A 24,298-nucleotide genomic window follows, 5' to 3' on the forward strand; every position below is an offset into this window, starting at 1 on the left:
GTGAAATGTTCACGATTCCTCACCCGCACTCGCCATTATACTAGGAGGAAGCCAAATGTAATCAAGCTGCAATTAATTGCTTTCTGAGCAACAATAACAGTTCATTAATATCATACTTAAACACTTATTAGGAGCTATAATCAGCGATAAGCGGCATGTAGCTGGCGTTGGTGGCATGCAACATCGGTGCATAATCAGCGCGAATGCATCAACGCGCGCATTGATCGCGCACATACACTGTGCATTACTGGAAAATCTACGATTTAAAAAAAATATATTTTTTTTTTTTTGCATTAATTTGCGGCTCATTGCTTGTTGCAACTTCGGCTGCGCGCGCGCCATACTTTCTAGCACTTCCTTAAACGATAAAGAAAACGCACAAAATTTATGACCACAGTGAGTGTTAGCGCCATTAAATGAAGGCAGCAACTGATCAAGCGGCCACAGCATCAGGCGGTGGCCACGCCATTACATGTATGTATGTATATATGTATGTGTGAAGTGGCAGGATTTTATATCGCTTTTCTTTGGCAATAATAAAAATCGCTATTTGTAATTGATAATAAACACTTTGTTATTAGTTGCTTGGTGGTTTACGATCGGCTGCTATTGTTGCTGGTTGTTGTTGTTGTATATATAGGTTTTGTCTGCTTGCCCCTTTTTGTATGTAAGTAAACGCTTGCATCTACACATCGATGTGCGGCAACTCATAAAATCACAACAAAACCAAAAAATAAATACAACAACAAGTTTTAATTTATTTTACAAAAAACCAAAAAAAAACAACAAATATTCACCATATTTTTTAAAGCGTCTAGGTAGCAGATAGCGTTGCCCATTCCCTCATTAAGTTCAGCAACCGATTTGTGGCAAGTTGGTGATATACAACGGCAAGCGGTGGCGGTAGCCACCCACAACAACAAAAATATCAAACACAATAACACATACAGCTACACATGTAAGCGGCGTCTGGTACATATTTTTATCTTTATGAGTGCGCAAAACAAATAGCCGAATGTTGCGCCTTCACCGCAGCCCAGGTCTAAGATTCGCCAGCGCACAGCCTTGCTACAGCGTGCAGCGCGCTTAGCGTGTTAGTTGTGCACTTTTTTGCAATTTGTTAAATTTGCGGCTAATTTGTTGCACTCACAAAAAACAACAACAACAAAAGTTGCATGCAGCTTAAGCGATGCAACACCCAGCAGCAGGCGAATCAACACCGCCATTCAAGCCGAGGCGGAAGAAGACGCGCCGCGCGCCGCTGCCATGGCTTGGCGAGGCGTATTGCATTTGAGAAATGGAAAGCACCGCCAGCGATCGAATGGCGTTTGTTGCAACAACAAGCGTTGCAGCAGCGGTGTATTTCACGCGCGAATGGGTAATTCAATCAATTGGTGGCAAGCAGCTACACACAGCCATACGAAGAACGCACATGTGTGTATGTACGAATTATTATTTTTTGCTGTTGTTGTTGTTGCATGTATATGCATGTGTGTGTGTGAAAATATACTTATTTACATATGTGCCTTCCACTTGCCTTTAATCTGTTGCAACTGCTGTTGTTGGAGGTGTTATTGTTGTTGTTTTTATTGTTGTTGTTGGCGTTTGCTCAAGTGTCAGTTACCGCTGCTGGCAATCACTCGTTATTACAAGTCACACACACACACATACGTTGCAACGCGCCGCAGATGCAACTGCGCACAAATGCCACCATTTCAGTACGCCGCTTGAGCGTATTTGACAATTTACCTGCGTTGTGGCAGCAATGACGTCCACCAGCAACTGACAATGATCGGTTAACTCCTTCCTTATTAGGAGGCGCTCTACGCCACAAGGCAATACTGCAACGTTTATCCACTCCTATCTATGTGTTTGTATGTATATTCGGCAAGCGCGTGTGGCATGTGTGGCACATTCGGTATTTGCTGGCTGTGGGCTGCTAACAGCGCCACCGCTGCTGTCTTTAATTAAAAGCATTCACCATTATAGCAATTTACCACAAATATCGATTTTTCTTCTGCTTTGCTGATTTATTTTTTGCCAATGTTGCCAGTTGTATTTGCTTTTGTTATTGTCTTGCCTTTACTATCGCTTTGCACTTACGTTAACTTGTTGGATTTGCAAGGAGTTCGCTTGCTGACTGGTTGGGCGCTTGATGCTTAGTGGTGGGCGTTGCTCTTGATAAATCCGCAATAAAATTGAATTTTCCGATTTAGGTGGCATCGACCACCGCCTGAGTGGTGTTATACATATTTAGCGTTGCTGTTGTTGTTTATTTGTCTTTTATCTCCATAAGCGTATGTTACATATTGAATTTAATAGTTTTCGCCAGTTGGTCTTTATTAATGATTGTGCCACCTATACACATATACTTATGTAAATATACACAAACACGTATGCATACATGTTTACATAGCCATATTTTTGTACTTGTATCTTAAAATAACAGTGCAGTTCGTTAAAAACACAAATCAGGTGGCAAAACCATGGCGTGCACTTTATTGTCTAAAAATGCAGCCTCCATTTTATCAGTTGCTTAATTCGTTTTACTAACTGTTTTCAAACACCCATTTTAAAGTGGCGCTATCATATATATAATTGCAACATTTAGGAAGTGCGGAAATTGTGCGGAAGTGTTAGAAAAAAATTTTAATTTTTTTAAATTTCAAAGCAAAGTTTTTTTTGTTACTTCTTAACCTATAAAAGAGCGGAAATAATACAACGAATTACCACAAAGATTATTTGTAAGGCTATTAAGAAAAACACTAATCAAATTAACTTCAAAAATAGTCATCACTCTAGTTAAAAACAAATTCAGAAACCTGAGTCACTAATTAACTTAGTGATCGACAGTTATCTGTAGAATTTCGAAATCAAATCTAAACATTTAAAAAAAATTAAGTTACAGTCTCGATATTGACCATTGACACTGAAATTTATAGCATGTGTCATAAGGGGTTATATCCACTTGGAAATTTTAAAAACTTTAATTTTGCATATATACATACATAACATATTTTATGTTAACCTTTTAAAGTAAACGTCACACTCTTTAATCTTTCTCACTTCTTATCTGCATGGAACCTCTCTTCTACTAATTCTATGCATATATTATATTATATGTATTAAATAAGCGCATTTTGTGAAACTGAAATAATAATTTTGAATGGGAAAATAAAAAAAGTATTAGTAGTTGAAAGGGGAAGTAAGTCAAAGTATTGATAATTGCTTTTTACATATTTTGACCACCTTTCTGACAATTTGTGAATACCATGCCTATAGAAATGTTCCTCTTTTGAAGAATCGAAGAATTGAAGAAACCAATCAGACAACCAATTTTCGACTTCTGCGTAGGAATCGAAGTGCTGATATATGATATTTGACAGGCTGCACTTTTTCTCATCACTACTTGGATCATAACCAGTGTTCAGAACCATCACATAATTATTTATAAATTTCATCAAGAACTTAGGTAAAAAATTGTATTTGCTGAAAATTTACAATGTCTGTCTTTTATAAGCTATTCTGCGCCCTAGTAGGGCGGATATGTCGAAACTGCTAGAATATTTCCATTCAAACAGTGATATTTTACCACTTACACAACCTCAGCATCAGTTACACAAGAGGATATTTTTCGACTTAGTTTTACCGAAATCACATATGTAAAATCTTTCAACAAGCTGCATCCTCTGCAGAAAGTAATTTTCATCGCACTATACACACAGCACGCATCAGTTGCGCTACCTTTTTTACCCATGCACAAGTAGTCAATCTACAGCTTTATCATCGCAATTACCGATAAAAGTATCGTGACAACCATACAAATTGTAGAAGTAGAGCTTTGAACGGCATATTACTGCGTTATAGCTGAGAACGAAGCATCTCAATTCTCTGAAGGTGACCGAGCCGCCTCAGTATCAGCTCAGGACATCCCGGAACGCAAGCCTATATTTTTAAAAATGGAGAGCTTAATGACTCAACATCAAATTTAAACCTAAGGCGGGCTGAAAATGTATACCCTTGTGCGATTTCAAGTGGTGGAAATTTTGTGCGGGAGTACTAATCAGCTCATTTTTTATCTATTTCAAATCACGGATTGTAATACTGATGCACAAAGTAGGTTATTAATCCTCTTCACCCGTTCTGAGGCGACAATTAAGTTTTAGTAGGATCTTCCTTTGGCACACACCACAAAATGAAAACCACAACTGGTCTAAAATATAATAAGTAGCCGCTTTCAAAGAAGTAAGGATTCATTTCGGAAAAACTACAAAGCTGATGAGCTCGCAAGAGGCGAAACCCTGTCCCATTTACATGGGAGTGAGAGCGAACAGGATTCACGATGTCCTCCTGTGTTCTAGCACTGGATCTATGCACAACGCATAAGCTTAGCAGACGTTGATCTATGACCAATTCCCGTGCAACCGCGAAATCCTTCTGGCCTGAAAAAGAACACCGAAGATCCACTGAACTACTTGCCAAAGCAAGGTTCATAGGAGTCACGAAATTATATTGGACCCTCTTAGATAATTTCTGCATTCCCTTTTTAAGGACTGAAAGCTTTCGACAAAAGTTTCTTAAGAAACTGTGTACATGAAGGTAATTAAGGAACTGCAACTTCGATAGCTAGAACAGTCTGAATGACATAATACAAAAAGAATTATAGAAACTGTTTATTAACGTTCGTTTTCAGAATCAGTCTGCTTGTGTCTCAATTTTAGGGTAATTCGAGTAAGCAATATCATATATTTATATTTTATATTTTTGAAAAAATAAACTCCAGATATTATTAAATCCGAAGTATTTTCTACATTAGACAGATTCAGAAACTTTCTTTCGCCTTCTCCCTCTCGCATCCAGTTACTTGTAAGTTCGAAATAACCAAATGAGATTTCGTGACAAATGAAAGTAAGTGTGTAACACGGGGTAAACTCTGACAAATTCAACGTACGAGTATATTTCGTTACTAAAAATTTAAAAATAAGAAAATTTCCAAAAAATTTACATACTCTACCTACAATCACAAATAAAGTCAATAGATCTGTGGAAATGTATAGCAAATTCGAATTGGCAAATTACAAATCACATGCAACACATCTCAGCATTGTCACGCAGCCATCAACATTGTACCTTGAATACATAAATACATACACACACATATGCCACAAGCATGCAACACAGCCAGCCAACGTACCTGCCAAACAAATTGTATCGCAAAAGAAAACAATTTTCCATTGCAACATTGTATATTCGCTGCTGATAAATATTGCTGTGACACCGCCTCTGAGTGCAATTGTGGCAACACTTCTGAAACTGATGAAAATCGCGTGGCATCCAGGCAGGAGAACTGCGGTGCGGTGTATTCACAATAGCGGTACAAACGGGTATATGGTCTAAGAGTAGCAGTGATTTGTCTTACTTAGAGCGCATGCGCGACGGCATGACCGTATGATTGTCCAACTGTTTGTTTGGCCGACTGCACAAATATGTATTATATATACTATGTGTGTGTGCGTTTCACTGCTCATATATTGTAAGCTCATTTTCACTTCTTTTTTTTTACTTTTTTTTTTTTGGTTATTCTGTTTTGTTGCTGCTGCTGATTGCAATTGACACACATACAAACATGTATATACGGACATTTATACGGACATTGACAGACTGAGCAATGCATTGCCAAAAGCCGTTACAAATTTTGTTCAACACGGCACTGTTTTTGTCACTGATTACTCTTGCTGACAACAATTTGACAGCGCATGTTGCTAATTAAACGATTTATTGAATGGAAGGTATACTTTTACACATGTCAATACATATAAATAACTATTTGTTAATCGGAAAAGAAAATTTATTTTTAAGGCATTGAAACAAACTTGCAACATGCATTTGGTGAAACGAAATTGTATCCACATAAAGATGAAAACTAAAGCTTAGCTGCTGCCCGATTGTTCGCTGGTTTGAATGCAGTCCTTAAAATTTTTAAAATCCACATTTTCATTAGGTAGCGATAGTTTCTGTTAGCTGACTACTACCGTACTTCTTACAAAAAAAAAATCCTCACATAAATGCCTATCAAAATAATACCGTTGAAAATATCAAAAAAAAATATTACAATTGTAGTATGGCTATGCAAGCCTATATGTGAAAGCTTTAAACCTAACACATTGCAACCGTGCTGCAGCAATCTCAATAAAATCCAACTTGAATCCATTTTGCTTTAACTCAGAGACTAAGAAGCCCATTGATACAAATATTCGCGACGATTTTTAACCTTTTGAAACAAAAATTTACGAACTATATGGCTTATAAATGCTAATTCCTTCCTTATGTTGTTAATGAGAGCAGACTACATAATATTTCCTGTACTTCGATAAAGTATTCAACTGCTAATCTAACCTAACTATCTACTCAGAACTGCATTGTATGTACCAAATTTGGTGGGCATCGCTTAAGTCGTTCCTGTGGTAAAAGATTTCACCTAAAAGTGGGCAAAATGCCCCACTTATTGTTAAATTATATTTATTTATGAAGCTCTGCCGTACCATCTTGGCCGTGGAATTTAATGATTCTAGCTTGTTCTTTAATATATTAGACATATATAGGCAGTGGTTAATTTAAACCAATTTTCGCACCTCCTACTCCGAATTTGTGAATTCCATCCAAAAAGAACTGTGCCAACTTGACGGCCTAGAACGAAGCAAGGCAATTTTTGATATACTGTTCTTAAGTTAACTGCATTCCAGTGAGGGCGTTCTGCATCGACGGAACAATTGCTTGACAAAGATGGCAAGTTCTGAGCTATATAGCGGATGAGACAAAACTTATGGCAGAGAGTTGTCATGTTAAGAGATTATTGCCTCGTGTCAAGTCGCAGATTGCGGGCAAGATTCAGAAATCCCGCGCTTCAATTTGATGTGCTGTTGTTGGTAGCGATGCCCGTTAACGGTTTCACCCAATTTTAGAAGCTCAAAACATTACCTTGCCGTCATATATATTCGGCTTTGCTGTTAAATTGGCTGTTTAGTTTTTTGCATTTAGGGTTGCCGTAAAGAATCCATTTTTCCAAAGCAATCACAATTCGATGCAACAACCACTTCTTTGTGTAGCGTTCAAGCGGGATTTATGGTATGTAAAATCGGCTTTCAACGTTGCTTAGCTTCAATTCATATGTCACGCAATTTCTTTGCTTTCAAAGATTTTGAAATTGCTGCCTGAGTTTCCTCCAGAGATGTTGCGAGCTTTTCTTGTGTTTGACAAAAAGTCCGAAGTTGTAAGTTGTAAAGTTTTCAGTTTCTCATCGTCAAATATTTTTAGCCGCCCAAGACTTTCTTCGTCCTCCAAGCCGTAATTAAATTGTGCAAATTACTTCTGGCCACTTTGTACTTTCTACCCATTACAACACTTTCTGCAATAAAATAAAACAAAAACAGTTGACAAGACCCATTTGTTGAGGAGCTAGAAGGTTGAAACGCTCCACAAAAATATTCTTCATACTTTCTTTATGGAACTGCGAAACAAATTATATGATTAAAATCGAAGGATCTCACAATTGCATCACCATGAATTGCCATCTACTTCCGTGTCCCATTTTAGTTACAATAAAAAGGTTAATAACGTCAACAAAGATTCTCCAAAGCAAAACATATCGGATTTGGTGTGAAATCAAAATGCTATAAATAATGAAAATGTTGCGGGAAAAGTCTGCATCACCGCCACCCTCTACCCAACAAAAATGGTTTGCTACCAAACAAAATTTGAAATTCCAAATAATTCAATCGTTGCAAGTAGGTACATGCGCATAAATCTGTGTGTATTTCCGACTGCTGCACAAGTTAATGCAACAAGCAACAACATTTACATACATTGTTGCCACAACACGCTACAATGCGCTGATTGCTTTTGCCAGCAGCGGCAGCAACGGCAACATGTTGATTTGCATATTTTGATAAAATTTCCAAATTTATGTGCGGATATGCTGCCTTATTTGCCAATTTTCGACGATCTCATGTTAACAACACCACTAACGCACACACACATACACCAAAGCATACACATGTGTGGCACCCATGCATACTTGCAACGAAAAGTCGCTGGGCATTTCACCATAAACGCTCGCATTTCGTTGCTCCCGTTTGCATGTGCAACGCGTTTGAATGTTGCCACCGATCTCAACGCCTGTGGTACAGGCATATCGCATACCAAGCGTCTTGCTTTTGCATATTTATGATATGTTGCCGCTGCCGGCAATACGGTTGCTGGCAACAACAACAACAACAATGTTGCAATCTATGCACTGAATCGCACTGTTGTAGTGTTGTGCTTTGATGGAACAGCGACATGTGTCCGCCTAAAGTGTGCCGCAACTGACAGCCAACGCCGAGTGCATGTGGCAACATCAGTCGAGCACAGCCAACGCAATGCGGCGTTACGCTGTCGAAATAACCGTTGATAAGACAATAAGTTGGGGTACTAGCTGGTGTTGTTGGTGGTGGCGGCGCTTGCGCGCAACAACAAGAACAGTGCATTTGGTAATATTTGCGACGAATTGTTGCAAGGAAAAGTAAAATGTCAGTAAAACACTTTCACTTCACCGGCCGCAAAGCGAGACTTGCAGCTTAACGGCAGCGTAGGCAACAAATGACAACAACAATAACAAAAGTAACAACAACAATAGCAAAAACAACAAAAACAATGGCCGTAGCAAAGCAAAAACAATTAAACACATAACAGCAGCCTTGTGCAACATAATTTTGGCGGCTCTTCTGCTGCCGGCTGTAAATGTGTTGGCGGCAAATTTTTTCTAATTGCACTTTCCGCTGTTTTACAAGCGCTGCAAATTTCAAAAGTAACTTTTCTCGACAAGCTTTGCGAAAATCGCACAGCGCCCAGCATGTTAGTGGTTTTTTGTTTTTGTTGTTGCTGTTGCTGTTGTTACAATTTTACGCCGGCACATTAAAATGTTGCGCGCACGCGTTCCTTGTTGCCGCGCCACCAACAATGCCAACAGCTTTGCTTTTTTCCTGCTCCTTGTCACACTGCCACATGCAGTGCTGTTGTACAGTTATATTTCTTATTGCCGCTTTCATTGTCACTTCGCATGTTGTTGTTAATTTTATAGTTCGGCATTAAGAGAAAAATTGTTCATAAACACATTACATCATCAACCTTCATTGCATGCGGCCGCCTGCTGCTTGTTGGTGGCATGTTGCACATGCTTTATGCCAATTTCGCAAGCTCGACTTATTTATTATCGTCATGTAGTGCATTAAAATTTTTGTGTTTTCGTTTCGTGTTTTTTTTTTCTCCTTTTTGCGTTTTGGTCGGTTTGCGTTGAAAATGCCACCATTAGATTGCAACAACTTGCAGCTGCAACAGCGCGCAAGTGTCCTGTCTTGTAGTGTTGTCCACATTAAAGTTGACACAAATTTTTGCCACTCAAATGCTTTTTTGCGAAATATGTCACATTTTTCATAGTTGCATTTGTATATACGAGTATACATGTCTTCATATTTATATGCCATACATACATATGTATGTATTGTATATAGTAAATATGTATGTAAATATATATTTTCTAGATTTGTTATTATGACATTTACTTGATATCACGAAACCTAATTCATGTGGTGCCCTGTTATCTATGCAGCAAATCCTCTCTGGCTGGGTTTCTCTGCCATAGTGTTGCCAGATGTGAAATTTTATTTTCGAAGTACAGAAATTCTAGTTTTAAAAATCTTAGTAATGGCTACAGAATAAACTCAAAATTTACTAAAAATAATCATCGCTCATAAATACATCTGGCAACACTGCAAGAGTTCTTCGTAAACAATTAAGTATGTTAAATTTTGAATGAATTTTTTTAATATATTTAATAAATACAAAAAACTAAACACAGTTTTACAGACTTTTGTAGTAGTTTTCTACACTGATACTGCCAGATGTGAAAATTTATTTTCGTTATTTACTACTACTTTCCAAAATTATTGTAATATATTATATATATATATAAAGTTATAACAATTAACTAAAACCAAAACTTGGTATAAAAATTAACGCTCATAAATACATCTGGCAGCACTGAAAAAAATGCCCAAAAAATAATGGAGAATGTTTAATTTTGAGTGGTATGAGTATTTTAAGCATAAAAAAACGAAACATTAATTTTACCGGTTTCTACGTAATACCTATGAAAAACAGGTCCCTACGCGCTCGAAAATTTCCTTCAGAAAATTTACCAGCGTCAAGAGGACATATTTCAAAGAGTGCTCTACACGTTAAATCGGGCAAAAACTGTTCGTATATCCAAATAATTTCGTGTGGTTGTTTCCGGGATTATAACTATTCATTCTAGGCATTCTAACTAAATACTATAAGAAAACACATTTTGTGGCTTTTAAATTAAGTGACAAATGTGAATCAATTATGGTAAGCGGATAAATCAAGCAAGCTAAAAATGCTCAATGAGTTCAAAATGAAGTGAGTAGGTTTTTGTACGTGAACAGTTAATCAGCAAATATGAAAGCTAATGAAAGTTTTTTAGATTTATGAAAGCAGACAGATACTGTCTCTACCGGAGAGCCTTTCAGCTATTAGAATATATGAACGCTTTTTTGAGTGATAAAAGTTTCGTAACCGTATGAAAACAGCGGAAGCTTATTATTCAGAAAGAAGATATGACTTCTTATTATGCATAAAAGCTTCTGAGCAATTTACGAAGATGAAAACATCTTAATTTTATGAAAACAGAAATAAGATATGAAAGCTTTTTAAACAGATCAAAGATTCGTAGACTTATGAAAACAGCGCAAACTTATTATTCGTGAGAGCTTGTGAGCAATTAAGGAAGATAAAAGCTTCTTAAATTTGTGAAAACAAGTGGGAACTATCTTTACGTTAAAGCTTCGTAGACTTTTTATTCGTAAAAGCTTTTGGGAAATTTACAAAAATGTAATCTTCATAGATTTATGAAAGTCTTCAAAAAGCCTTTTATACAGTATATTATTGTACTGTAATTTATAAACATTTTGTTAAGAGAAATTAACACGCAATTGTCCAAGACTTTAGAACGTTGTTAGTTTTCTCATAAAAAACAATTACTTAATGGTATTGTTGAGTACGATTGAGTATGATTAAGTAATGGGCATAAATTTTCCCAATCAATCACAAACTACATCATTATTTTCTACGTTTATTATTATAACCATTGTATATATATATATATATATACAAAAATAATGTTTGTTTAAAGAAAGCTGAGATTTTAATTGCATGTTCTAACAAAAAATAAAAATAAAACATCTCAGCTTTCTTTAAACAAACATTATTTTTGTGTGTTTATACGTAAACACGAAAACAGTTATCACAATATCAATCTGCAATTATTTTTCACTGCCTTCAGCCATAAACACAATAGGTGTAAATTTTCTCATAGAATAATTGTTTTGCCTCAGCATCAGTTAAGCGAAATGTTGACCCATATAACGGCAAATAACTGTGAGGCACCGACTTACACTATTTTTATTCAATTTGCCACAAACAAAGTAATTTTCCACCATTCGTGTATATGTATGCGCTACTCTCTGCTTTTTTTCGAATTTCACCAATAGCAACAAAATAATGGCCAAGGGCTAGCAATAAACCAAGTAATTGAGAGAACATATCTGGGTGGATTTGTATGTGTGTTTATGTGTGGGTATGTATGTATATTCATGGAAGAAATTTGTTGTGTGCAACACATTTTCACGCTTTGTTAAGCGCAATAAGTGTGGGAGATAAGGCGCCAGAGCCTCTTATTGGCAACAAAAAGACAAATATACGAACATAGAGAGATAATATATCTATAAAAACAGATATAGCATATATTTATATTTCCTCCAAAAGCTATTAATGGTCAACGGAAAAACAAGCAATTATTTCTGAATGCCAAAAGGGAGGGGTGCGACGTCAGCAGTCAATTGTGGGAGAATGAAAGCGTCAGAGAGATGTAAAGATTTCACTCCAAACAAACAACAAAAACAGCAACAATTGGTGCTGTTAAGAAAATTTAAATTTATAATTCATAAATTGCGCACAAGAAGCAACACACACACACGCTAACACATTGCAAAATAGCAGAGAGATAAGCGAGCGGCATGGCGGCGGGTGTCGAGGGCAGGCAGTAAAATGAAATCGTGGGAGTTTCGCAGATTTTCCCAACTTCGCTAGAAACGTGAGCGCGCAAAAGAAACAGTTTAATGTGCAAGAGCGAAGAAAGATCAACGCACACACACACACACGGGCGCAATTATTAAGCTTGCCCATAACGCAATGGTACGCATGCGCTTATACTGCCATAGCGTTGAAAGCAGCAGGACGTGCAATGAAACGTTTGCCCATTAGCAAGCGAGTGCGGGAGGTTAAGGTCAAGAGCCTTAAGCGGTTTTTGTTTGCCATTACGCGCAGTTATTTACACCGGCCAACTTACACGATGCTAAACACACACGCACACATACACAACCACATATACACTTGCATGCGCCTTTATGAGCGTGTGGCTTGTGCGAAAAGTGGGCAACGCCATGGGCATTCGAGCGGCGCTCGCTGTCAATCAGCCGCAAACTGACAGACGGATGGCAAACAACTGCAACAACAACAACAACGAAAAAAACGACAACAGCAAATAAGCAAAGTTCAGCAATAATAAAAAGCAATCGTCGAGTGTTCGCACAAGCAATCATTTGTAATTGCAGGCAAAACATGGCAACGCTTGGCAACGGTGCGAACCGAAAACCCATATTAATACAACAACAAACACACTAAGAACCAATGGCTGCAAAAAGATGCATTTTAATTTATGTAAACCCTAAAATAAACGCTGTTTTTTAATTTGAGATTGATCCACTAGGTCCCCTCTTTACGTTTAGATAAGCAATAATCATGGCCGGAAAGCAAAAACTTCGAAGGTAATCTATGCAACGGAACGAGCCGGAATTCTATCCGATTAAGTGCTGTTCGCACAACATCCGTAAAAAGTATAATATGATACTACAACAACAACTCAGCAAACCCTAAAGAAAGTATCTCAAATTTTTAATAGCTTTAATCTTCAGGCTGCAACCGATCCGAGAGATCCTTTAAGCAGCTCACGAACTCAATTGGTATCTCTTTAGAGTTACTCACTATGGTAGTGCTATGGTTGATCCATAAATTATTTTATCCGATATAGCTACAGAGAGCAATATAAAATCTCTAAGAATGACCTTGCGAGCGTAGCCACTGTCTGTTAATTCGCTAAACTATGGCATGTCAATGTCGTCGTAAATCTCGTGCAACTCATCGTTCCATCGCCTGCGGTATTCGCCATTGCTAATGCGCAAAGGACCATAAATCTTCCACAAAACCTTTCTCTCAAAAACTCCTAACGCCAACTCGTCAAATGTTGTCATTGTCCATGCATCCGCACCATATAGCAGGGCGCAATCAAGCAGTCTAAGAACCATGTCTACATTTTGATTAAATGTCATATAAACAACTGGCTAATAGGTAGATCATTTTAATGATATTGTCAATTCGTTCTCAATGAAATAAGTAACTAGTTCTAATAAATCCGAAACACATTCAATCTGCTCCAATTTTACTTTATAATTAGAGTGTAAGGCTTAAAGATATCCCGAAAGTTTTGAAGCCACTTCGAATGATTGATTTTATATGACCTGCTATATACCTTATACCTCTCGAAGTTTTATGCTATTCTTCTGTTCAATAGAGAGCGGTATGCAAAATCATATTCTATTATTTGAGATTTTATTCGAGCTGACGATGTTTTGTTCTCCGATAATTCTATATGTTCTGATACTCCACGCCATAATTGAACCAAAATAATATCTTATTGACATAAAAGTAAATTATAAAAAGTATTACCAGCCCTGAGGGATAGTCCCGACACCTGGCAGTCAGCTCCTAGGTCACAGTTGTGCTAAAGTTATCAAACAATTTGCAAGATGATATTTTCCTTCATTGCTTCGTCCGATTTTTTGGGTTGTAATACATACATGTAATATTAGAAGGATTGTTCTATATTGCTGAATCTCTTATGAAGATTTGAGAATTTGGTTAACAAGTTTTTGACATTATCTAAATTATAGTAAACCCAACGAGCAAATTTTTAGTATACATTTGGGCGTGAATGCACGAACAGACCTCTGAGCTTGGCTAAAACCATTTAGAGATAATATTTTTATCAGTCTTCAGGAAGTATTCAATGAAAAGGCAGATGCTTGTCTTTTAGCATAATTCGAAAAAATAAATTAGTTTTTGTGAAGACTCTTATATTAATTTTCCTAATTTATCAAGAGCCTATATATATGCTTCAACATATATTGAAGCCCAGTTGCACGCCGCATGAAAAAACTGCAAAAAATACAAAAAATGTTTACGCGTGTTTAATACTTTTCCATTTTTTGTGGTTTTGGTTTTATTCACTTTTCAACTTCATGCCAAGCTTTATACTTTGTGCTGTCATGGTAATCCTCTTTGATGCAACATTATCGCAACTATTCAAAGCTCTCATTATCGCATTAAATTTGCAATAAATAAAAATAAATACAACAAATAAATAAATATTTTTTCCAACACACTTCACGTCCCGTCCCCGCAAGTAAAACTAAAGTGCAAACTGTAGAAAGGAAATTACATGCAACATTCGAATGCGTAAAGCCTATAAAAAGCAAAAGTGCCAATGGCAATAATATAATAAAATGAAAACAAAAAACAACAACAGCAAAGACAAATGCTTAGTTGCAATGCAACGCTTAGTCAAATGACGGGAATTAAAATGAAATGCTTCACCAACACTTTGCTGTATTTGTTGCTCACGTTGCCGTCAGTTGTGGTAGCAAACATGCCACCGCGGTGAAGTGGCCCAACAGCTGGTGCGTTTCATTGATTTACGCAGGAAAATAATGTTGGATCAACACCAGATAGCAACAATTGCTCGAAGCAATAAAATCATAGGCGCTCAGGAAATTACATTTTTCGGAATGGGCAAAGTCTTGCGCTGTGGCAAATATCCATCACGAACCGTTAGGCACATACGAGACGAAGTGACGTACAAATTTTAGCTTTGGAAAATAAAGCAATTATTTTAAATTAGAAAATAATTGTTGCAAGCATGAAATACAGCAAAATGACAAATTAAAACAACATTTTATTTATTATATTTTAAATGTTGGTACGAAAATTATTATTACTGGCTGGTTTTTGAGGAATTGGAAAACAAATTGTAGCACATATAGATTAATTTTTTTTATTAAATTTAAGCAGAGTTTTGGTTTACTTCCTTATCTACCATACTATAGGAAGTCGGATCAAAATTCTAGTCCAGTTTTTGTTTAGGAAAATATAAATAATTTGTTATCCTATATTAACAGCTGTGGTTTGAAAACCGCAAAAAATCTCAAGATAATGTGAAAAAAATATACTAAATTATTTAGAGAGCTGTAAATGTGAATAGTGTTTATGATGCTATTTTGTCGATTACATTTCGGTAATTTTGATGTCAAAGATGCTCTAAAATAATGGAAATTGTCCAATCCGACCGTCACTGTTTTGATGCGCAACACAATTCCTCCATTTCTGCAGCGGATAGCTACTGATGATGAAGAGTGGGTTACTTACAATAACATCAAGCGAAAATGATTATGGTGGAATCGTGGCAAGCCGGCGCAAGCGATGGTCAAGCCAAGATTGGCAGAAAATCATCTACAATGAGTTGCTCTTTACAGACAAACTCTTAATTCAAAAATGTACTATCAAGAAGACCGTTTGATAGAGGCAATGGCCCAGAAGCAGCCAGCTTTGTTCAATGGGAGAGGAATTGTGTTCCATCTGGGCAACGCAGCCAGATCGATAATGACTCGCCAGAAGCTCTGGGAACTTGGTTTGGTGCTCTTATGCATCCACCTAATGATACGGTTTTAGCGCCAAGTGATTACTAACTGTCCCCGTCTATGACGAATGATTTTGCTGGTGACAAAGAAGCTTGTACATATCGTCTGTTCCAGTTTTGTGTCAATAGGGACAATAGTTCCTATTTAATGGTTCCTATTTAAGCGGCAGTCGCCTTCAAACTGGCAACAAATTATTGAAAACTCAGTATATACTTGATAAATCGGATCACTCTAATTATGCAAAATAAAACCATAAATTTTATTCAAAAATTAAGGATTTCTTTTTACTAGACTTACATATATTATCTACAATAGAACCGTATTACTGTACCTTCAGTAAATCAGCTGGGAGAACGGAGCAATTTTTTTTTTTGCATTATATTTTGTCCAAGCTGACTAATGTTTACTTAGGCTCAATTAAGTGTCCTTTTGAAAATTCCATATATTAAAAAATAACAAAAGATTCCAAGAAAATTGCAAATTAGTACTTGAAGTTTAGAAACCATTATTCCGGCGGTTTCGACCTAGAATCTATGAAAGAAGAGAGTTATACAAACGTCTGGAAGAAAGCAGGATAGTTGCGAGCAGCTACAACTCAGTGTTGCCTTAAGTCGTTTTTTGTCGATTATTGGTTGGTACTAAAGATTAGAATGTATTATATATTATACTATCTTGATATGTTTTTATTTGGATGAATCTGCTATAGAGGGCGAAAAGCCGTGCTTAGCGTATTGCGACTTTTCCTTTACCATAAATTGAAAGGATGCATTTAGGAAATATGTACTTCTTCTTTTTTTTATAATTCGAAAAACTTTATTCAAATTAAAAATAATAATTCACAAAGTCAGAAAATGAAAAATTCACAAAAAATATCAAAATTTTCAAAAATATATTTTTGTACTTTTTTACTTTTAGAAAAAGTTAGAAAAAAGTTTGAAATTTTTTACTTGTTTTGACAATGTTTTCCTCATCAATTTTTTAATATGTACATATATGTATGTTTGTATGAAAAATACATATGTTTATATCATAATCTTATATACGAGAATGTCGACCTAAACCGATAATCCTTTTAATACACCGGCGCGCATAATTCATATAGTATAAATCAAATATACATATGTAGGTATGTATGTATGTATATATCTGTGGCTAATCTATCTATCGCAAATCTCACAAGCAAGTAAACCAATAAACAACACACACTCAAGCGCAGAAAAACACTAAAATTGTGTATGTATGTATGTACTAACGAAATAACAGGCTCGCAGTTTTATAAGCAAGTTCATAGGAACATTGCCGAAAGAAAATTTTCAATTTTATTTAAACATTTTTCGTTCAAAGATTTGACATTTGACAATGAAACTTGCAAAGTAAGCAATGAACATTTTTTTATTATATTTTTTTTTATGAACGCTAAGGCACTTTGGACAGGTAGCAAAACAGCTGAGTTGAATATTTATTAATACATATTTGAACACTTAATTGTTGGAGTTCGCAAACAATTTATGGACAATTTTTTATTGAAAATAAATTTCTTGTGATATTCTAAAATCAAAAAACAGAAACAAAGCACAATTTCAGTGTAATTTTTATTCAATATTTGATTCATTGTTATACACATTTACAAATAAATATTTGTGTTAATGTAAATATGTATGCACGAATAAAGTATATACATATTTTTCACATTTAAATAGAACGCATATCCATGTATACATATACATAAGTATATTTTACACATGTTACAACATACAAATTGTTAAAAAATTTTAATTAAAATTTACAATAATACCAGGCGCTCAGAATTGAAATGTAATATATGGAAATAATAAGTTTTTTATTGAACAATAATTATGGGCATTCACACATAAATAAATAAAGATGTATGTACGTACATATTTTCAAACTTTGAGAGTAATAAAATTTGTATGAACTGAAAAAATTGTTTACTTGTTTAAATACTACAAATTTTTGAGTAGTTTCCATTCAAAACATGAGAAAACGTTAACTTCGATTCCACCGAAGCTATAATACCCACCACAACTGCATTTTTTTAGCATTAAAGAGTATAAAAATATCTTCATCTTGATTTTGATCGGTCAGTTTATATGACAGCTATATGCTATAGTGATTCTATATAAATAATTTCTTTAGAGATTGCAGCGTTTCTATAGATAATAATCTGTGCCGAATTTGCTGAAGATAACTTGTCAAATAAAAGAGTTTTTCATACAAGAACTTGAGTTTGATAGACCAGTTTGTTTGGCGGCTACAACCTATAGTGGTTCGATATCGGCGCTTCCGACAAATGATGTGTACAAAATTTCAGATCAATAGCGCAAAAACTGTGTGACTAGTTCGTGTATGTATATACGAGTACAAACAGATGGACAAACAGAGAGGTGGGCATGGCTAAATCGACACAGCTCGTCACGCTGATTATTTACTTCATAGAGTCTCCGATGTTTCCTTCTTGTTGGCAAACTTAATATACTCTGTTCAGGGTATACAAAATAATAACGAATGTTGGCAAGCCCTTTGCAATGTATAGCTTGAGACTGACTCCTAAAAATTAATGAGGCAATATAACAATATTTCTTTAAAAGACCACTTCTATGTGTACATGAGAACATATATGCAAATATGTGTGATATTTATTACGATCTCTCTGTCTTTATCTGCGAAAAATGTGCATCTTTACATAATCTCCACTCATATACGCACTTAAATCCCTGTTACCGCAGGTAAACAAAAATGTTGCATTCAACTTCCTCATAAAATGAAAGCCTTCAACATAAACACTGTCATAATGATTACCATAATTATGTAATATTTATATATATTTTTTTTTCAACACACGTGTACATATACATATATATACTTATGTACATAGTTGTAGTGTGTGTGTGTAATTAAAGAAACGCCTCCAACTGACACCTGTCGGCCGCCAGCTGTTGACTGTTGACTTCAAGCACGCTTAAGCCTTTTGATCATACAATCCACAATCTGTAGGCTGCACTGCTCGTCTTGATGACGAGGAAAAATAATGTTTGCCACGCGACAGTAAATATATATAAACTCAGACAAGTGAATATGTAAGTTTTGCCCTCCTCTGACAGCAGCTTACAGGCGGAAGCATGCAAAAAAATTCCTATATCAAATTATTACTTAGTAATTTGCTAGACTTAGCTCTCAAGTCGGGTACGATGAACGTGTGTGCAGTAATCAGTGGGTTGTGAATTAAAAATTCGACCGAGGAACTTCGCAGACAATATAAAATTTCATTTACAAAAGCTTGTTTTGAAACCTAGCATCCATTACAAGGATACAATAGCAGTATTCGATTGCCAAGCGTTAGAGAGTAGTGAACAGAAAAAAAATTATGTTGCACTTTTTGCTTTGTAGGAGAAATTTTTCATTTCATTTTAGTAACCTCTTAGTTTCGAGCTTTGGGTGTTCTGTAAACAACTATAATAAAAATATTTTAATATTTTCTATTTTGAGACAATGATAAACTATTCTCAAATTTGTTAAACAAAACAGGCAGAATTGAAGTTAGCGGTTGTACCAGTGTAATGAGGTAACCGCATACTCTCTTTTATCACAACGCCATCTAAATTTTTTTTCAACAGAGAGCAACACGTAAATATAGTTAGAAGATAAATGGTGAATCGAAGACAGCTAATGTACTAGGCGGCTCCCGTTGGTTAATATCACAAGGATACAAATCACCGTTAGAAAGACAAACATAGATAATATTGTTTTTAATAATGAATATGCATCAAACGCGGCAGACTTTCAACCCGACATTGTCATCGGCCTCACATCTATGTGTCTTAGTCACTAAATATATATTTATATACACTAAATAATCGTATATATTGCAGTATGTTTGTACATAGATCAAGTTACAACAAAAGAAAATAGACATTTACTGTTTGACGTTAATCACCTGTGGCTAAGTAAATCAAATTATTTAGTCAATTGTGACTTGAGCCGATTTGGCTTAGGATAAACACCGTAACTAAAGCTCTTAATCGCATCATTTCTAGCGGAACGAAGCCACCTACAACTAATCCATTACTAGCGTTATAATATACATATGTACAAAAATTGTTCCTATGTGCAAAATACTTACAACTAAGCTAATAAGAATAAGTGAAAATAGAGCATGCTTTTCCTTCATGTCCTCGTTTTTGCAAAAGATTTAGGTATTTTAGTACGAGTCTAGCATTAACACTCTTCATACCCAAAACATTAACCAAAATGTGTTGAGTCGATAATTTTTGAGATGTTCAGATCCTCTGCTATATCTCTGATGCCAACACGGCGATTTTAAGCAATATTTCTTTAACGTTTTCGATGTTTCGTCAACGGTTTTTAACAGAGGCGAATGGGCGGCTCGCATGAAGCAAGTGCTCGATGACTTCACGACCTTCAGTGAACGCGTTGCGCCACTGAAATAATTGTGTTCGTCATAAATGAAACTCCCCAAAACAATTTTGCTATATTTTCAACGATTTTGTAAGCGTGATTCCCTTGGAAACACATAATTTCAAAACAAATTTTTTTCATGGTAAAACATTCAGACAAACTGTTCGCGTCGTAAACAAACAGCTGCCAATTACACACTACTTGACATGGAGATCAAACTTCACGCGAATATAAAAAAGGTTGAATGATCAATCTTAGATTAAAATTTTATCGATTTAGTTTGTGCGCGATCAAATTTGATCAAATGGTATATCAGAAAGGGTTACTACAACACACAACTTCTAGGAATTTATATTAAAATCTTATATTATTCCACATATTTTTAAACATTGACTGCATGACTCCAATACCAGAAAAATCTATCATAAGTAGTATATTTTATTTTTTAAAATTGTATATTTCTATAGTCTTTACATTTTCGAAAAATAGTGAAAACACAGGGCATGAAAAACCACGCAGGTTTCACCCATTTTCACTTGCAAACAGTAAATCAGCACTTGAGTATAATAAATAATAATAATAGGTAAAATTTCTATGCAACAAACAAAATGCAATACCGAAGTGTGCAACAAAGTTGCAATTATGCTGCGCCGCTGCACTCAACGAAAAAGTCTAATAATAGGCTCATTACTAACGGAAGTCAATCACCAGAGTCAATGGCAATCGACAGGTGCCAAGCAGCGAATTCCAAGCGTGGCAAACCTGTAGGCGCCACAGCCATGAAGCTGAATGAATACTCAAACCTTTAGCCTTGCGCTCTGATCATTCTCTTTCATTAATTTCAGGAGACAGCGGGGCGCGCGGGCTCTTCGGCAGTCAAGTGCTAAATTCACTATTAAAATTATTTTATGGAAGTCAATTGATTTTAGCGTTTTGTTGCAGCTACCGTTATCTGCTTTTGTTGATTTTATTATTGAAAAGCGAAAGAGCATTTAAATATGCAAAAAAGCCACGAACATAAATTACCAAGTGTGTAAAATGCAAGCGCAAAAGAAAATTGGAAAATTCAGAAAAATTAAAGGCGTTTTTTTAATGTTTTCACTTTTATTTTTTCAACCTCGAGATTCCTAAGTGTATACGAATTTGTAAGACATTCAAAAGACTTTGTCAACATATGAAGTAGTTAAGCCCCTTATTTTATTAATAATTATACCGAACCCAGCAAAACAATATCTCTCTCTCTCGCCTTCCCAATAGTTCTCTAAGCCCTCAATGAATCTTCTTCCTTCTCCTTCTCTTTCTACCTTTAGTATTTACAGTGGACTATTGATTGTTTGTAGGTCCTACATTCACAAAATAGCTTTAATAGATTATCGAAATCTCCTCGCAAGAATTCTACGAAGATTCCCTACATCTAGAGATGAACACTATTTAGATAACGAAATAGCGAAAGTTTTAACTGATTCGGTCAAAATTCAAACGAATCTTGATACTGCTTCATCCGCTTCAGAATCCATCGTGCTCTATCTCTGTCGACCCGTAACTCAGAAATATCACCATTTCACGTATTCGTGCCTAGCTTTCCAGAAAATTAGACTTAAAAGCTTCTCTACTGTGGAGACTAGTTCTAGTATACATGAACTGAGATCTGATTATCATTATTACATTAGCCTGGATATCAGAACTCGTCTTTAAATAGTTATACGTACAAGAGACCTAAACCAAGTACATTTGAATGGGTGGGGTTGCTTAACGAATGGCATGATGAGCTTGCTTGATAACGTATTTTTTAGTAAAAAGCTTTTGGGAGTTTTTGTGACTACATACAGTCTTTCTCTGGACTTATGGGTGTAACTTAGGGAACAAGGATTGTAAGCGAGTCTTCTTCCGTTCTAAAACTAGACCTATGGATCTCCAGTAAGCTGGGCAAGAACCATTTCTTGTGCGACTGCAAGATCCTTCCGGCCCAAAATGAAACGTAAGAGGTCCTCCGAACTATTTGCTCTTATCGAAGTCAATATCGCCGCAATTGTAGGTATTTATATGTGACTTAATCTCTAAAACAACAACAAATCACTCACGTTTGTGCAAGGTCGCTAAAAATAGGTTATATTTTGAAATTATACTAGATTATGTATTAAACCTAAGTGCACGAGAAAAAAAAATACGCAGCTTCGATTTCAACCATTGACAAGAAAAGCGGATTTCCAAATGCTGCATGGCTGCAACATTACCCCAATATTTGTTTACAACAACAGAAACTGCTGACTTTTATTAGACATCGCGCACAGAGTTGATAATTCAAGCACAAGGTCACTCGGTTGTAGAGCTGCCGTTAGATTACTAAATGTATGCGCTTGTGCACTAGAAATCAATCAATCATTCAGTTACCGCATTAAATACTAACCTAAAAAAACAAAAAAAAACTTAATTAAATAAAATTAAAGCGCATAACTTCTGTAATCACACCAAATGTAGTGTGACCAATGACAACTATGGCATAGCCTTCAATCGGCTGTAAGCGTTTATTTGTTAAGTGTTAATTGAAAGCTCACATCTGATTTGCACCAAATTTGAGTGAATACAACCAAAAGCCGATTGCAGTTGCATGATTTTTTTCGATATATATAATTTCGAAATTAATTGTGCCTCTAAATGGAAATACCAACTAACACGACTATCGCCTAGTTGCTTAGTTGCTTATACAAGTCAAGTAGTGTCTAGCTTGTGTAAGTGGGTAAGTGCGTAAGACTTACTATAACTTAAATAGATAGCTCATGCAATTAGCCAAAATTGTCATTACAACTAATAAAGCAAGTGGCATACTTTGATTTTTGAACATTCTTCACGCCGTTATTTTACTCTACTTCCATATATGAGTACTCCTCTCACCCTTTGTTGTTTTGTGTGTTTTCTTTTCAGGTGATATCGATGACTGCATCGTAACACCGACTGTGCAAGGACAATTTACCCCACTGCCTGAGGCGCTCTGCGATGTCATTATGGATCTTACCGCAGAGGGTCACTCGGCCACCATAGAGAATGTGCGCATCAAATTGAGCATACGATTTCCGCATATGACACCGCCAGCCACCGAAGTTATCTACGATACGCTAGCACAATTGATGCAGGAACAGAAGATATATCAAACCGCGAAGGGTTACTTCATCTTTACGCCAGAGTAAGTATTTGAATCATATAGAACAGATCAAATCAGATCATAGAGTAGAACAACCATCTGATTTTAAAAACAAAGTGTGCACTCGGCTGGGTTAACCTAGAGTTGTTGCCCTCCGAAAAGTGCAAAAGATACAAGCGTGGAGATTACTCGTATTTTTAAAATTGTATTACCAAGGCAAATATTGAATGAAAATTTAATTTGAAACACTAATAGTTTGCGGTCTTGTAAAGTAATGTAGATTTGCAGATGTTAAAATAAGAGCGAGAGACCTAACCTGCAAATAAAAGTTCTGTTTCTAAGACCACCCACTAATACTAGAGACCTTGTTATCGCTCTCCCTTCAGCTAGAGTAGTATCTTCTCTACTCATGGTTATAAAGCCATACTTGATCATTTTTAGACATTAAAGCTTAGTGAAAAATTGTGTTCGGAGCCAAGATCAATAATTTCAGGCACTTTATTCTCAGGTGAATGATAATACTCGAATTTATTCCTTATTTTTTCGGTAAAACGAAAGTCTGGTAGGATCTTTTTCGAACTCAAGGAAAGAATATTCACATATTGCTTCAAAAAACAGTGTAGGAAACACAAAAAAGAACGAGTACAGGAGGTCTTGACAGTACGATAAAGTTTTAAAGCAAGTTTAATGACGTAGAAACAGTTTGAAGTTCATAAAAAATTACCAGAAATCACGAACGAAAAGATTTCGTCAATCGTACAGCAATCCAAGCTCCAAACCTAAACTCTAAACTTAT

At 35.9% G+C, this 24,298-nt stretch overlaps 1 protein-coding gene across 2 annotated transcripts in view; it reads left to right on the top strand.

Moving 5' to 3' along the window:
* Positions 1-24,298, top strand: part of ko (Stork-head domain-containing protein knockout) — a 280,842-nt gene that overhangs the window by 252,571 nt on the left and 3,973 nt on the right. The window contains exons 1-2 of one of the 2 annotated variants that reach the window (XM_036364752.2): positions 22,753-23,100; positions 23,286-23,544. In XM_036364752.2, coding sequence (XP_036220645.1) covers positions 23,366-23,544 — 179 coding nt within the window. In that variant the 5' untranslated portion in view covers positions 22,753-23,100; positions 23,286-23,365. Of the gene's footprint in view, positions 1-22,752; positions 23,101-23,285; positions 23,545-24,298 lie in introns of those variants that run through there. The other variant, XM_014229640.3, reaches the window with a different exon arrangement.

This window comes from Bactrocera oleae, chromosome 6, assembly GCF_042242935.1.
Source record: "Bactrocera oleae isolate idBacOlea1 chromosome 6, idBacOlea1, whole genome shotgun sequence".
Classification (NCBI taxonomy): Eukaryota; Metazoa; Arthropoda; class Insecta; order Diptera; family Tephritidae; genus Bactrocera; species Bactrocera oleae.